At 41.1% G+C, this 17073-nt stretch overlaps 1 protein-coding gene across 1 annotated transcript; it reads right to left on the reverse strand.

Annotated features, from left to right (window-relative positions):
• Positions 1 to 10242: 10242 nt before the first annotated feature.
• GP5 (glycoprotein V platelet) lies at positions 10243 to 15778 on the reverse strand. Its single transcript, XM_004479641.3, has 2 exons — positions 15127 to 15778; positions 10243 to 13991 (listed from the first exon to the last, which is right to left on the reverse strand). Exon 2 carries the CDS (start codon positions 13987 to 13989, stop codon positions 12265 to 12267), a length of 1725 nt encoding a protein of 574 aa, XP_004479698.1. The 5' UTR covers positions 13990 to 13991; positions 15127 to 15778; the 3' UTR covers positions 10243 to 12264.
• Between the last annotated feature and the right edge of the window lie 1295 nt (positions 15779 to 17073).

The raw sequence follows: 17073 nt of genomic DNA on the forward strand, positions 1-17073 counted from the left end.
AGTGAAAGACTGGAAAAACATATTCCATGCATGCAACAACAAAACAACAACAAAAAGCTGGGGTAGCTACACAAATATTGGATAAAATAGACTTTAAATGCAGAGCTCTTATAATAGACAAAGAAGGACATTATATATTAATAAAAGGAGCAATCCACCAGGAAGAAATAACAATCATAAATGTCTGTGCACCTAATCAGTGTGCCCAAAAATACATGAGCAAATACTGACAAAACGGAAAGGAGAAAGAGATACCTCTACAATAACAGTTGGAGACTTCAATACACCACTCACTTCAACAATAGAACATCTAAACAGAAGATCAATAAGGAAATAGAGAATTTGAATAACTTGATAAATGAACAGACATATTCAAAACAGTGTACCCCCAAACAGCAGGATACCATTCTTCTGAAGAGCTCATGAATCATTTCTCAGGATAACCTACATGTTGGGTCACAAAACAGGTCTCAATACATTGAAAAAGATTGAATTTTTTTTTTTATTTCATTTGCTATTTTTTATTTTTTTTTATTTTTATTTTTAAATATTTATTTATTATTATTATTTTTTAATTACATTAAAAAAAAATATGAGGTCCCATTCAACCCCACCGCCCCCGCCCCCCACTCCCCCCACAGCAACACTCTCTCCCATCATCGTGATACATCCATTGCACCTGGTAAGTTCATCTCTGAGCATCACTGCACCCCATAGTCAATGGTCCACATCATAGCCCAGACTCTCTCACGTTCCATCCAGTGGGCCCTGGGGGGATCTACAGTGTCCCGTAATTGTCCGTGAAGCACTATCCAGGACAACTCCACGTCCCGAAAACGCCTCCACATCTCATCTCTTCCTCCTGTTCCCCACACCCAGCAGCCCCCATGGCTACCGTTCCCACACCCATTCCACATTTTCTCTGTGGACACTGGATTGGTTGTGTCCATTGCACACCTATGTCAAGTGAGGGCTTAGGTTCCACATGGGTACTGGATGCACTCTTCCCGCTTCTAGTTGTAGACACTCTAGGCTCCATGTTGTGGTGGTTGACCTTCTTCAACTCCATGTTAGCTGAGTGGAGTAAGTCCAATAAGTCAAACTGTAGGAGCTGAAGTCTGTTGAGGCTCTGGGCCTGGGTGTCATATTATCAGTCCAGAGATTCAAATCCCCTACATATATCTTAAACTCAGCACCAACTACAATTCCAATAAAGTAGCATGCAAGTCTTGTGAAAAGAGATCCCCTCTGAGTCCATTTCCATCACGCAGAAACACCAGCTCCAAAGAAGGGCCATCTGTCATGGCAGTGAACCCCTTCTGCCATGACCATAGAACCCGTGGGTCTCTTTATCCCTCAAAAGAACCAATACCTGGGGTTGTATCCACCCTATCTGTCTCTTAGACTCTGTTCAGTTGTACATAGGGGTATTCCTTCTGACAACCTCCAGACTCTTTTTTAGAGACTCACAGCCTTATAATCTCATTTCTCCTTTCCATTTCCCCCTTACATTAGGTCAAACTGCTTCCCGAAGTTATGTTATTATATGTAGACAGGTATATTCTGCTGTTCCGCATTGAATCTTTAATTCAAGGTCATTTTCTAGTTGCTTCTTCAGCTGGTATGTGGTAGTGATCCCTCGGTGCCAGGGAGGCTCATCCCCGGCTGTCGTGTCCCACACTGGGGGGAATGCATCACATCTACACTCGGAGTTTGGCTGTGAGAGTGGCCACATTTGAGTAACATGAAGGCTGTCAGGAGGAAACCCCCAGGCACAATGCTACTCTAGGCCTTGTTCTTATTGCAGGTGCATAGGCTCAAAAGTGTAGCCATTAGTATCAAGAGCCCACTGTTGGGCCCTCCTTCCTTCCTGGTTCTTGCCGTTGCACCTGGAGGATTGCCACTGCTCTCCCAGGGCCCACAACAGTGACCCCCCAGCCAGGAGCCCAGTACCCCCCCAGCTGTTGTTTTTAATTGTTTCCACTATGAGTATATATAGACATTACCATATACCCTGGGCATATGCCCTGTATAACTCCCTGTCAACCATATATATCCTGTCAATAACATCCCATATCAGTATTCCTCCGCTGCCATTGTTGAACCACTCTGTGATCCAAAACTTCCCGTAAAGTGAATCCCAACATAATGTCAGCTTCAGAAGAGTCTTAGATCACCAAAATTCATATATACAATATACAGTATTTCCCCAGATCCACCATAAAACCTTTTCCCTTCCACAGCAATAATCTTTTAACTTATTCATATCATATTTCCTGAAACTGATGTACAGATTCCAAAACTATAGTTTTCAAACAAGGTAACATTTGTGCTTACTATGTGGTCCATACTTTAGGTTGTACAGTTTTCTAAATTTTTTAGTTATCCTATGTTTTGTCTTGTGGTTTTCATTATTAGTCTGTCGTCCCCTATATGTTTTTGGTGTAATATTAGCTGTTTTATATTCATCCTCGTGTACTCTCACATAACTCCTCTTTTGCCCCCTTATTTACCTTTGTTCTATCCATTGCACGTCCATTTTCCCCTCCCCTTAGGGCCCACAACGCCTGCCAATCTAATGCCCTGGGAGCCGTCCTTTCTCACGAGAGATACAGTTCTCTCTATTCGATGGCATTAGTCTTCCCCAGGATATAGGTCCACCCCACCCAATGGTAGAACCCACCTTGGCAAAATGAGCCTTCAGCTATTCCCTCCGGAGCCCGTCCCGCATCAGACCATACCCCCTGAGCGTCCTAATCAAGTGACCCTCCTACTTATACTTTGATACGTTTTACTCAACATTTAGTTCTCAACGAACTTCTGGCACTCTCCCATGTTTGTATGTTGCCCCTCCCTCCCACCTATTTCTTGGACCATATTACCCCTCTTCCCATCCCCAGCCCCCCTCAAACCTAGAAAACCCCACCCGAAGGTAACCCCTTGCCCCCATTTTGTCCCTTCTTTGTGCTCATACTTACCCCCAGCTCATCACAGATTCCACCCCTACAGACGTTAACTCACATCCTTCCTCCACCCCCCGATTTCCTGTAAGCCACTTTTCCAGACTCTAGCTCTCTGAGGCAGTTAACTTATTTCATATCATTGAGGTCATATAGTATTTGTCCTTCAATGCCTGGGTTGCTTCACTTAACATAAGATTCTCAAGGTTCATCCATGTTATCACGTGCGATTGTAGTGTATTGGTTCTTACAGCTGAGTAGTATTCCATTGTGTGTATATACCACATTTTATTGATCCACTCATCTGTTGATGGACTTTTGGATTGATTCCAACTTTTGGCGATGGTGAACAATGCTGCTATGAACATTGGTGTACATATATCGGTTTGTGTCCTTGTTTTCAGATCTGATGGGTATATACCCAGCAGTGGTATTGCTGGGTCATATGGCAAATCTATGGATAATTTTTTGAGAAACTGCCAAACTGTCCTCCAGAATGGTTGGATCCTTCTGCATTCCCACCAGCAACGGATGAGTGTTCCCCTTTCTTCACATCCTCTCCAGCATTTGTATTCTACTGTTTTTTTCATGGCTGCCAATCTTATGGGAGTAAGATGGTATCTCATTGTAGTTTTGATTTGCATTTCCCTGATAGCTAGGGATTTGGAGCATTTTTTCATGTGCTTTTTAGCCATTTGTATTTCTTCTTTGGAGAAGTGTCTGTTTAAATCTTTTTCCCATTTTTTAAATGGGTTGTTTATCTTTTTGTTTTCGAGATCTATGAGTTCTTTATATATGCAAGTTATAAGTCTCTTATCAGATATATGGTTGCCAAATATTTTCTCCCATTGTGTGGGTTCCCTTTTTACTTTCTTGACAAACTCCTTTGATGTGCAGAAGGCTTTAATTTTGAGGTAGTCCCATTTATCTATTTGTTCTTTTGCTGCTCGTGCTTTTGGTGTGATATTCATGAAGCCATTTCCTATTACAAGGTCCTGTAGATGTTTCCCTACACTGCTTTCTAAGGTCTTTATGGTCTTGGCTCTTATATTTAGGTCTTTGATCCATCTTGAGTTGATCTTTGTATAAGGTGTGAGATGGTAATCCTCTTTCATTCTTCTACATATGGCTATCCAGTTCTCCAGGCACCATTTGTTGAATAGGCCATTCTCTCCCAGTTGAGAGGGTTTGGTGGCTTTATCGAATATTATATGGCTATATACATGAGGTTCTATATCTGAACTTTCAATTCGATTCCATTGGTCTGTGTGTCTCTCCTTATGCCCGTACCATGCTGTTTTCACTACTGTAGCTTTGTAGTATGTTTTGAAGTCAGGAAGTGTGATTCCTCCTATTTCGTTTTTCTTTTTCAATATGTCTTTGGCTATTCGGGGCCTCTTTTTATTCCAAATAAATTTCATAGTTAGTTTTTCTAGTTCCTTAAAGAAGGCTGTTTTGATTTTTATTGGGATTGCATTGAATGTGTAGATCAGTTTTGGTAGGATAGACAAAAAGATTGAATTTTTTAAAGTAGTTTCTCTGATCCTAATGGAATGAAGCTGGAAATCAGACGACTGGAAAATGCAGAAATTTATGGAGGCTAAACAACACACACTTAAACAATCAGTGGGTTAAATAAGAAATTGCAAGAGAAATCAGTAAGTATCTCAAGATAAATGAAAATGAGACCATAACATATCAAAACCTATGAGATGCAGCGAAGATAGTGCTGAGAGGGAAATGTATAACCTTCAATGCTTACATTAAAAAAAAAGACTAGAGCAGAAATAAATTATATTGAGAACAACAAAAAAAAATAGACAAAATAAATAGAACTAAAAGTTGGTTCTTCAAGAAGATCAACAAAATCAATAAACCTTAGCTAGGGGTGGCGGACTTGGCCCAGTGGTTAGGGTGTCCATCTACACATGGAAGGTCCGCAGTTCAAACCCCGGGCCTCCTTGATCCGTGTGCAGCTGGCCCATGAGTCGTGCTGATGTGCGCAAGGAGTGCCATCCCACGCAGGGCTGTCCCCTGCGTAGGGGAGCCCCATGCGCAAGGAGAGTGTCCCATAAGGAGAGCCACCCAGCGCAAAAGAAAGTGCAGCCTGCACAGGAATGGTGCCACATACACGGAGAGTTGACATAACATGATGATGCAACAAAAAGAAACATAGATTCCCATGCTGCTGACAACAACAGAAATGGACAAAGAAGACGCAGCAAATAGACACAGAGAAGAGACAACCAGGGTGGGAGGGGGAAGGGAAGAGAAATAAAATAAATAAATAAATCTTTTAAAAAAATAAACCCTAGCTAGACTGACAAAGAAAAAGAGAAGATGCAAATAAATAAAATCAGAAATGAGAGGGGGACATTATTTCTGACCCCACAGAAATTAAAAAGACCATAAGAGGATACCATGAAAACTATAGCAACAAACTGGACAACATAGATGAAATGAACAAATTCTAGAAACACTAGAACAACTTACAATGACTCTAGAAGAAATAGAAGACCTCAACAAACCAATCACAAGAGATCGAATGAGACATCAAAAACCTTGAGGTTGGAAAGTGGACTTGGCCCAGTGGTTAGGGCGTCCATCTACCACATGGGAAGTCCACATTTCAAACCCTGGGCCTCCTTGACACATGTGGAGCTGGCCCATGCACAGTGCCGATGTGTGCAAGGAGTGCCCTGCCACGCAGGGTGTCCCCCGCATAGGAGAGTCCCACGCGTAGGGAGTGCGCTCCGTAAGGAGAGCTGCCCAGCGTGAAAGAAAGTACAACCTGCCCACACGGAGAGCTGATCCAACAAGATGACACAAACAGAAACACAGATTCCCGTGCCGCTGACAACAAAGAAGCGGACAAAGAAGACACAGCAAATAGACACAGAGAACAGACAACCAGGGCAGGGGGGTAAGGGGAGAGAAATAAATAAATAAATAAATCTTCAAACAAAACAAAACAAAAAAAAACCTTGAGGTGGCTCAAGACATTGGATGTCTATCTCCCACATGGGAGGTCCTGGGCTGAGTTCCCAATGCCTCCTAAAGAAAAACAAACAAACAATGAGCAGACAGTGAGCAAAAACAAATGAGCAGGGAGCGGATGTGGCTCAAGTAGTTGGGCACCTAACTCCCACATGGGAGGTGCCAGGTTCGGTGCCAGTGCCTTCTAAAGAAAAAAGAGACAATGAGCAGACAATAAGCAAAAAAACCCAAACTCACACATACACACAACAAGCAGACAACAAGCACAAACAACGAGCAAAAACAACAAGCAGACAGATGGGAGAGACATCTCAGGGACTAAAAAACAAAACAAACAAAACAAAAACCCAAAAAAGAAAGCCCAGGGCCAGATGGCTTCACAGATTCTACCAGCCTTTCAAAGATTATTTAATACCAATATTTTTCAAAGTCTTCCTCAAACTGAACAGGAGAGAATGCTACCAAATTCATTCTATGAAGCCAACATTACTCTAATACCAAAGCCAGATAAAGATGCTATGAAAAACAGAAAATTACAGACCCATTTTTCTTATGAATATAAATGCAAAAGTCCTCAACAAAGTACTTGCTAAGTGAATCTAACAACACATTAAAAGATTTGAATAGACATTTTTCCAAAGAAGAAATACAAATGGCTAAAAAGTACATGAAAAGATATTCAACATCACTAACTATGAGGGAAATGCAAATCAAAACTACAATGAGATTATAATGTAACCTTTTTTGTGGTGTATGTGTCTTCAAAAAAAATACAAAAAAAAATAAAGTAAATGTATAAGAAAAAAAAACTACAATGAGATATCATTTCATCTCTTATAAAATGGCCACTGTTTAAAAAAATAGAAAATTACCAGTGCTGGAGAGGATGTGGAGAAATAGGAACACTCCTTCACTATTGGTGGGAATGTAGAATGGTGCAGCCTCTGTGGAAGATAGTTTGGTGGAGTCTCAGGAAGCTAAATATAGAACTGCCGTATGATCCAGCAATTCCTCTATTAGGAATAGATTCAGAAGAACTGAAAGTAGGGACATGCATGGACATTGGCACACCAATGTTCATGGTAATGTTATTCACAACTGACAAAGGATGGAAACAACTCAAGTGCCCATCAACCAATGAATGGATAAACAAAATGTGGTACATACATACAATGGAATACTATTCAACTATAAGAAGAAATGAAGTCAAGACACATATGGCAACATGGAAAAACTTTGAAGATATTATGTTGAGTGAAATAAGCCAGACACAAAGGGGCAAATACTGTATGGTCTCATTAATATCAACTAAATACAATGAGTAAATGCATGGAGTCAAAATCTGGAGTATAGTTACTAGGAGGTAGACTGAGAGTTGAGAAGGTAGAGCTGATGTCAAATGTATGTCAAATTTTTTTAAAGATTGGTTGTAAGTGTTTAGAAATGGATATGGTGCTAACACATTATAGTGCATATAGTGTATATAATGTGTTATATGCTGATTTAAAGATGTGATAGTGGCTGAAAGGGGTAGTCTAGGGTCATAATTGTCAACAAAAGGAAAGTCAACAGATAAACTTGGGACTATATAACATTGCGAACTCAGTGGTGGGTGAGGAATGTGGCTAATAGTATAAATGCAAGAATGTTCTTCCATGAAATAGAACAAATGTAGGTCATTATTACAAGGTGTTAATATGGTGATATATGGGAAAATATAACTAGTGGAACTCATGGACTAATGTTATAGTATTAGCAATACTGTAATTTTTTTTTATCAGTTGCAATGAAGGGACCATATCGATGATAAGGGTTAACAATACGTTGGTAGAAGTGGATAAGGGATTTTTCTTTTTGGAATAGTGAAAATGTTCTAAAATTGACTGGTGAAGATAACAAAACTCTGTGATTAGGAGGTGGACTTGGCCCAATGGATAGGGTGTCCGTCTACCACATGGGAGGTCCGGGGTTTGACCTCCTTGACCCGTGTGGAGCTGGCCCATGCGCAGTGCCTATGTGCGCAAGGAGTGCCCTGCCACGCAAGGGTGTCCCCCGCATAGGGGAGCCCCACGCGCAAGGAGAGCACCCGGTAAGGAGAGCCATCCTGCACGAAAGAAAGTTCAGCCTGCCCAAGAATGGCACCGCACACATGGAGAGCTGACACAACAAGATGATGCAACAAAAAGAAATGCAGATTCCCGGTGCTGCTGATAACGATAGAAGTGGTCACAGAAAGAACATACAGCAAATGGATACAGAGAGCTGACAACTGGGCGGGGGGGAAGGAGCGAGAATTAAATAAAAAATAAATCTTTGGAAAAAAAACAAAAAAACTCTGTGATTAGACTGAGAGCCCTTGAGTGTACACTTTGGATAGATTGTAAAAAACATGAGCCTGTATTACACAGTGAACCCTGTGGTAGATGATGAACTATGGTTAACCGTACAAATATAAGAATATTCTTTCATGAAGTATAACAAATATACAATATGATTACATGATATTAATAATGGGTGATACATAGGGAAGTACACCTAAAGTAAGCTATGGACTATAGTGAGTAGTAATAAATTAAGAGACTTTCATTAACTGTAATAAAAGTACCACCCTGGTGCAGAGTCAACAGCGAGGGGTATATGAGAATGTTGTATTTATTGTGTGACTTTTCCATAAATCTACACCTTTCTAATTTTAAAAAATGCAAACAAAAACCAAAAAACAAAATGACTAGGGTTAGCCACATCACATTTATTGATGAAACACAGGCATTCCATTTGCAATCAGAAATGGTTTTAAGAATGCTCATTATCACCATTTCTTTTCAACATTGTCTTAGAGGTTTTAGCCTGTGCATATAAGATTTTTAAAACTAGAACAATAAATAAATAAAACGTATGTGGTTTTAAAAAGAAAAAAAAGAATTAAAAAACAGAAAAATGTATATGGTTTTAATAGGAGGAAACAAATTATTTAAATTATTACTGTATATAAGATAATTATGTAAAAGTAAATTCTATGCCTATATACTGGTAATAAATAATTAGAAAATGTAATTTAAAAAAATATCAATCTACAGTAGCATCAACAACCCAAATAAGGCAAGGCAAGGATACCTAGAAATAAATCTAAAAAAAAAAATTCTGCAAGATTTTTATGGAAAAAATTCTAAAACATCATTGAAAGATTAGATAACTAAATAATAGGAAAGATGAGCAATGTTTATTGACAAGAACACTAAATATATAGAAATCAAATTTCTCTCCAAGTTAATCTATAAATTCACTGCAATTCTGATTGAAATTCTAGCAGGGTTTTTCTATGGAACTTGACTTGCTGGCCCTAATATGTGCATAGACTTGCAAAGGGCCAAGAATAGACAAAATATTTCTGAAGAACAAGGTGGAATGTTGAAGACAATGAGTATTATACCGGAATAGACAAACCAATGGATTAGGCTGCAGAACCAAGAAACCAGCTGTGGTAGATTGAAGAGTGTGCTCCACAAAGGCCTGTTGGGGTCCTAACCCCTCTGTTTTGTGGGTGTGGACTAACTGCTAAATAAGACTGTGTAGATCCTATTTGAATGAGGCCAAGTTGAATCAGAATGGTCCTTAATCTAGTATGACTGGAGTGCTTGTAAGAAAAAGCACCTGGAGTGGAAACCACAAGAGAAGAGAGAAAGACAGATGTGGAGCCATATGCCAAAGGCAGAGAGTGATTATCAGCAAGCCACCACCAGAGCAGTGCAGACTTCAGAAAAGGCATGGCCTGCTGATACCTTCCTTGATTTGGGGCTTCTAGCCTCCAAAACTGTAAGACAAAAAGTTCCTGTTATTTAAGGCACTTTGTGGTATTTGTCATAGAATATCTGGCAAATTAAGACACAAACTCTAAAAACTTGATCAGTGACATCAGGGGCATTGCAAATCAGTGGGGAAATAAATGGTGTGGGACCATTTAGATATACATTTAGAAAAATACTATTAATTCCCTCATCACACTCTCCACAAAAATAAATTCCTTGTGAATTAAAGACCTAAATGTGAAAAACACTACTTTATAATTTTTAGAAGAAAATATAGACTACCTTTATGATCTGAGAGTAGGAAGAATTTCTTAAACAAGATTTTTTTTCTGAAGACTCATCATAAAATTATATTACTAAATCTGGCTAGATTAAAATTACAACTTCTGTTCAACAAGACAGTATAAACAAAATGAAATAAGTCACAACTGAAAGAGAATATTTGGAAAGTATATAATTTACAAAGAATTAGTATCCAGAATATGTAAATAATTCCTATATATCAATAAAAAAGACGAACTATCCAGCTATAAGTTGGTCAGTGTCTATGTACAATTAATTCTCAGTAGAAATCTGAATGTTTAACAATTAAAGGAAGCTCAAGTGATTTTTGTGGGGGATGAAGATTGTGGTTAATAGCACAAATACAAGAATAACTTCTATGAATTAGAACAAATGTACATCACTATTACAATCTGTTAAGAATATGATGATACATGGGAAAAATACAATGAACGTAAATCATGATCTATAGTTAACAGCAATAGTGAAATATTTTTGCAGCAAGGGCAAAAAAGCTACTATATATCAATTCAAAGGGTAAAAAATGGGGGGATATAAGGGTGAATGGGATTTTCCTCCTGGAGCTATGAAAACATTCTAAAATTGACTGAGGTGATGGTAGCACAACTTTGAAACTGAGAACATATCTGGGATAGACTGTGCAACTCATGGGACTATATAACACAGTGGACCATGTGGTTATTGATGGACTGTGGTTAACAGTACGAATATGAGGATCTTCTCACATATACAATACATGAGAACGATTATATATACAATACTAATTCATGGTGTTAATAATAGGGTGGTTTGTGGGGGAAATACAGCAAATGTAAGCTATGAACTATAGTTAGCAGTAATATTTTGATGATGTTCTTTTATTTGTAACGAATGTTCCACAACAATGCAAGTGTTGGTGGTGGGGTGATATATGGAAATCCTGCAAGTTATACATGATTGTTTTGTAAACTCACTTCTTTAATAAAAATTTTTTTTCAAAAGGAAGCTCAAGTTCACTACTTATCAAGGAAATATAGATGAAACAACAATGTACTACCATTTCATAGCTACCAGATCGACAAAAATTTTTAAATCTGAATTATCAAGAGTTGGGGAGAGGTGCTCTGGTGAAATGAGGTGGCATTTAATTCCAGCAGATGAAAACCAACCCCGTGTCAAAATGGCATACAGGAGGCTCCCCGCACATGCAGCGCAGTTTCAGTACCTCTGCACACAGACTCTCCAAATGGGTGGCCTCTACCCTGCCACACACTTTGACCTCCCTGTGAGCTCCTGCTTCTTCCTCAAGTCTCTGCTCCTTCCACATTCCCAGTGGCACTCAGCCCTGACCTCTGACTCAAATGCCACTGGGTGCTGAGCTCCTGGAGGGACAGCTCTGGGTGTTCTTTATCCCTCAGTCTATCCCTGAGTAGGCCCCACCTGCAAAAACAGTCCCGGATTAAATGGACTCCAGAGTTCCCCAAAATAACCTGCAGGTCAGAGACAGAAAATGAGAAACATAGGGTAAGGACATGCTGGCTACCTTTCAGATAAAAGCAAAGAGAACCATCCATCCTTTCCCCCAGGAAAAGCCACCATCACTTGGATCACATGTATTCACTTCTTCATTCATTCATTCGTCCCACATACATTTACTGGACACCTAGTATGTGCAGGAGACAGGCCTGCCCTGGAGTTGGATCCTTCATTTGTTCCCTCATTCGCCCTGCAGCACCCCCCACCCCACCTCGATGCCAGGCACAAGGGCCAAAAGGATGGGCCACGCACAGTCCATGGCCCCAGGAGCATTTGACAGAGGAGGAGACAGCAGGGAGCAAGCAATGGCAATGTATAAAGGTAAAGGGTAGTTCTGAAGAAAGAAAGGGAGGAGGCGAACGGGTAGAGGAAGGATACAGACAAAAGGGGCCTGGGAAAGAAAGAGGGAGAGGGGCAGAAAAAGAAGGAAGAGGAGGGGAGGGGGCAGAAAAGGGAGGAGAGAGGGAAAGGGAGAGGTGGGGAAAGGCCTGAAGGAGAAGCTGAGGAAAAGGAAAAGGGGATGAGAATAAAGGAGGAAGAAGTGGGAAGGAAGAGGAAGAGGGAAAGAGCAAGCAGAGGTGGGGAGGACAGGAGCGCACAGCAGCGGGTCTGTACTCTCCCCAGAGCCATATTTAGCAACACTCTGGCCACGCTTTAAATAACGACAAAGTTTTCCCAGTGACTTAAAAAAGAGCTCGCTCTCTGATTAATTTTCGGAAGAGACGGCCGATTTTAATCATAGCAAACACAATGACCCCGGTTATTACGGCCTGGACGGCTAAAAGCAGAAAATAAAGACCCCAGTACAGGCTGTGGTCTAGACTTCTGCTTTTGGCCACCAGCTGGACCCAGGGCCAGGCTTCTGAGCTGTTGGGCACCAAAGCAGTGAGAGCCGGGGCCGTGGGCAGGGGGCTGCTGGGCAGGGCCGAGGAGGTGGGGGCTGCCGAGGCGTCGTCCTGACCGTGGGGCGGCAGTCCTCGGTAGCCCGGGCACTCGGCGTCTTCCTTCCGCAGGACCCAAAGGGGCAGGCCGGCGCGCTGCTCCGGGCCGCGGCACCGCGGGGGTTCGGCTCGGCCCACGCGGCCTTGATGCTGTTGCAGCCACCCCAGGAAGGGCCACAGGGCGCAGTCGCAGCGCCAGGGGTTGTGCCCTAACCAGACCTCTGTCAGCTGAGGCAAAGCCTCAAACACGTCGCCAGGCAGGGTCTCCAGCTGGTTGTGGTTGAGCTCGACCTTCTCTAGGCTGCTGAGGTTGCCGAAGAGCGCGCGGGGCAGGGCCTGCAGCTGGTTGTTGCGCAGCGAAACTTCCCGCAGCCTGCGGAGGCCGCGCAGCAAACCCTCGGGGAGGTAGGACAGGCTGTTGGCGTACAGGGCGAGCACCTGCAGCTCGCCGAGGCCCCTGAAGGCGCCCTCTGGGAGCGCGGTCAGACGCGGGCTCAAGGTCACCCCCAACACTTGCAGGTGGCTCAGGTTGCGGAAGGTGGAGTCGCGAAGGGTGCGGAGCCGAGTTTGGTTCAGCCACATCTCCTGCAGGCCGGTCATCTCCCCAAAGAGCACTTCGGGAAGCTCTTCCAGCGGATTCTCAAAAAGAGTCAAATGAGTCAAACTGCGCAAATGAAGGAAGAGTGCAGAGGGCAGAAACTCAAGGTGGTTTCTAGAAAGAGTCAAATACCTCAGGTTTCGGAGACGGTCGAAAGTGCCCGGTGCAATGAAACGGATGTGATTTCTGTCGAGCTGCAGCTCAACCAGGGTGCCCAGGCTATTCCACTGCCCGGAATAGTCCAGAGACATGAGCTGGTTTGAGTGGAGCAGAAGTTTCTCAAGCTTAGCCTGTGCCCCAAACAATCCCTGGGGCAGGTGGGTCAGATTGTTTCCTGACAAATCCAACCATTTCAGGTTCCCCAGATTTGTGAAGAGATTAGCAGGAAGGAAAGCTAGTCGATTCTGGTTCAAAAAGAGTTCCTGCAGGTTAACCGTTTTCTCAAACAAGTTTTGGTGAATGCTCCTTAGTAAATTGTGGTCCAAAAACAACTGTTCCAGGAGCACCATTTTATCCAATAGCGCACCTGGGAGATGAGTGATTTTGTTGCGCGACAACCTCAAGGTTTTTAGTTTTATCAGGTCATTGAAGGTACCAGGAGCAATGGCGGAAACGTGGCTGTCTGAGAGGATCAGGCGCTGCAGGACCGTCATGCCACTGAAACTGTGATTCTGCAAGGCGCCGCGGTCCATTCGGAAGAGCAGGATGTGCGTGAGGTTGGTGGGCAAGCCCAGCGCCGGGACGCTCGCCACGTTTCCACCGGAGCACTGCACCGCGTCGCGGAAGACGCACTTGCAGCCTGGTGGGCATGGGAAGCGCTGGGCGCGCAGCAGCCCGAGCACAGCGCACAGCAAGGTCCTCCGCAGCATGTCTGAAAAGGCAACCGCGGGAGACGTTTGAAAACAGACAAGAACGTTTAAGAGCACTTTGGATCTTGTAACTCTAAACACTACAGAGGCACAGTCCTTTTGCCAGGATCATCACTGACTTTGACGGTTGTTCAGATACAACCAAGTTCAGATGCACTTCTTAGGAGTGCAGATTTCCCTGTGTGGTAAAAACAAACAAAAAATATTCTACACTATGAGATCTCATTCTTTTGTTTTATTGAATTTCTACTCAGTTTAAATCATTGAAATGAAAGCATTTTCAAGCAATAGAAAAGCCAATACTTTTAAACATAGACCAAGACTTTTTACATAGAGACCTAATAAAAATAATCATTTTCAAATTCAAGCTCATAGACATCACAAAGCAGTACCCACTGTGAAAACCTAGGATTGGAATTAGCCAAGAGTCACAGAGAGAACAAGGAAGTCTGTTAAGACCACCACCTCTTGATTCTTTTGTCACAATTAGGCTATTCCTAGAGTACCTATTAACTCTGCAAAGACAATGAACACCCCGAAACAGTGAGAACCCTCACTAAACAACGAAGCTGGATAAAGTAGATAATACTTATCACTTTATTTATTTATTGTTCTCATCACTTTATTTTATATTAATTCATTTCATCATTACAATAACCTTATTAGGTAAGTACTATTATCCCCACCAGATGAGGAAATTAAGGCCCAGAACGATTAAGTAATTTAACCAGTGTCACAGGTAGAATTTGAGGGTGGTATTTCTGACTGAGCCATAAAATTAAAATTTATATTAATTCATTTCATCATTACAATAACCTTATTAGGTAAGTACCATTATCCCCACCAGATGAGGAAATTAAGGCCCAGAACGATTAAGTAACTTAACCAGTGTCACACAGGTAGAATTTGAGGGTGGTATTTCTGACTGAGCCATTTTTAAGGTGCTTAGTAAAAATTAGTACCCATAGCATTAAATTATCTGTGAAATACACACAGTAATATTAATCTACCAGAACAATGGCTCCCAAATGTAATTTTGCACAAATTACTCCTTGTACTCAATTTTATTTCTTAGGCACACACAGACTCACCTGGCCCCTCAATTTCCCAGATTAAATTTAAAAATTTTTGACTTACCTGAAATGGTGCTGCACTCCAAAGCAACTGAAAAGCTTAGAGCTTTGCATATAACTTAACACTTTCCAAAGGAAGAGGGAAGTATCATTGCATCCTGAAGATAAATACTTCACAGGAATAAAAGTCATGGAAAGAACCATATCTCAGAGGACACATTCTGGCTTTCAATGACAAATATTTTCAAACTGAAAAAAGACCACATATAACCTGAGTCCCATTATCAAAGATGTCTGAAATTAGAAGGAGAGGGGTTTATTCCATAAATAGCACACTAACTGGGTGATGCTAGAGAAGTTCAGTACTATGATGGGTCATGTGGTATTGCTGACAGACGTGGGGGCCTCAAACAAAGAGAGCAACTTCTTTCTTTTAATGGAGTGAGCGTTAAAGGAGAGCATCATGAAAAAGCTGGAGAGGAAAGGTTAAATTAGTAGTACAATATACACCCAAAGTCTTAAATGGAGTCACGTTTTGAAAAAAAATGAGACCAGCAAAACGCAGCCAACAGACCTAATGTAGTTCAATTTTGCTTTTAGCTATAGGTTTACTTGTGGCCTACTGAGGGCCACAATGCCAATGATTGGAAAAAACAAAAACTTCCCATGAAATTCTCCTTACATTTTATAAATGCCTTTTTTTTAAAAGACAAGACTGAAAAATCTAAAATTTGAAAGAAAATTTGAAAGAAAAATTTGAAAGAAAATTTCAAATTTAGGAAAGAAGTAGTAATAACTTGTACATACATTAATTTAACTTTTTTTACTAAGCCCCAAGTAGAATAGTCCCCAGTCTTTCTACCAAAAACCCCTTATTATTGAAAGATTTGTCTAAAACTTAACCAGTTCAGGTTTCAATCTAAAGCTGCCATTCAGAGCATCTAATTAGCATGAGATAACCAGGTTAACAACCTTGAAGTGATAATATGAGGAAAAACTTTTAAAGACTTCACTTAACCTATACATTCTAATTGAGATCTATTCAATTTTTTTAGCATCAAAAGTAGGTGAATAAGTATTATAACCTTTGTCAAGGGTTCACTGGCCTCAGGCTGGGAGTCCAGGTGTATACGCCAGACATTGTATATACGCACACAAATGAGTCGTAAAGATTAAGTAAGTACAATAGGTAAAGGACATATGGCCCTAAATATTTAAAAGGGAACAGTGCATGCTTCTTATGGGCTTCAGTGCAGCAAGGGGCAGAGATACAATTCACTGAACCATGGTTGAGAACCAAGCTAGGGGGGAAGCGAGAGAAAAAGTATAGAGCCCTGGGAAGGCAGAGGGGAGGAGCAGGGAGGCTTCATGGACCAGGTGGATAAATGCCTATTTTAACATCATGTATGGCTCCAAAGATGCATCACTTTTTTTCTGACAAGAATAAGTAAAAAATAGTGAGGACAATTCTGTCCTCCTGTTGTTACAGGTTTTTTTCAAAAGGAGATTTTGTCATAATTCACCATTTGTACTTCTTCTTTAGAAAAAATGTCTATTCAGATCTTTTGCCCATTTTTTTAATCAGGTGATTTGTCTTTTTATTGCTGAGTTATAGGATCTCTTTATATATCATGGATATTAGACCCTTGTTGGATGTGTGATTTCCAAATATTTCCACATTGAGTATTCTGCCTTTTACCCTTTTCACAGTTGTCTGAGGTATAAAAGTGTTTAATTTTGAGAAGATCCATTTATCTATATTTTTTTCTTTTGTTGCTTGTGTTTTGGGTATAATGCTTAAGATACCCCCACAAGATCTTGAAGATGTTTCCTTACATTATCTTCTAGGACTTTTATAGTCCTGGCTTTTATGTTTAGGTCTTTAATCCTTTTTTTTTTTAATATTTTTTTTCAGCACTTGTTTTTTTTTTTTTAAGATACATAGAGCACAAAAAATGTTACACTAAAAAAATATAAAGGGGAAGCAGATGTGGCTCACCTGATAGAACGT

This window comes from Dasypus novemcinctus, chromosome 4 (assembly GCF_030445035.2).
Source record: "Dasypus novemcinctus isolate mDasNov1 chromosome 4, mDasNov1.1.hap2, whole genome shotgun sequence".
Lineage (NCBI taxonomy): Eukaryota > Metazoa > Chordata > Mammalia > Cingulata > Dasypodidae > Dasypus > Dasypus novemcinctus.

What these genes read in the sequence shown, in the direction of transcription:
- GP5 (XM_004479641.3), bottom strand. Translation starts at nt 13,989, where the DNA reads ATGCTGCGGAGGACCTTGCTGTGCGCTGTGCTCGGGCTGCTGCGCGCC.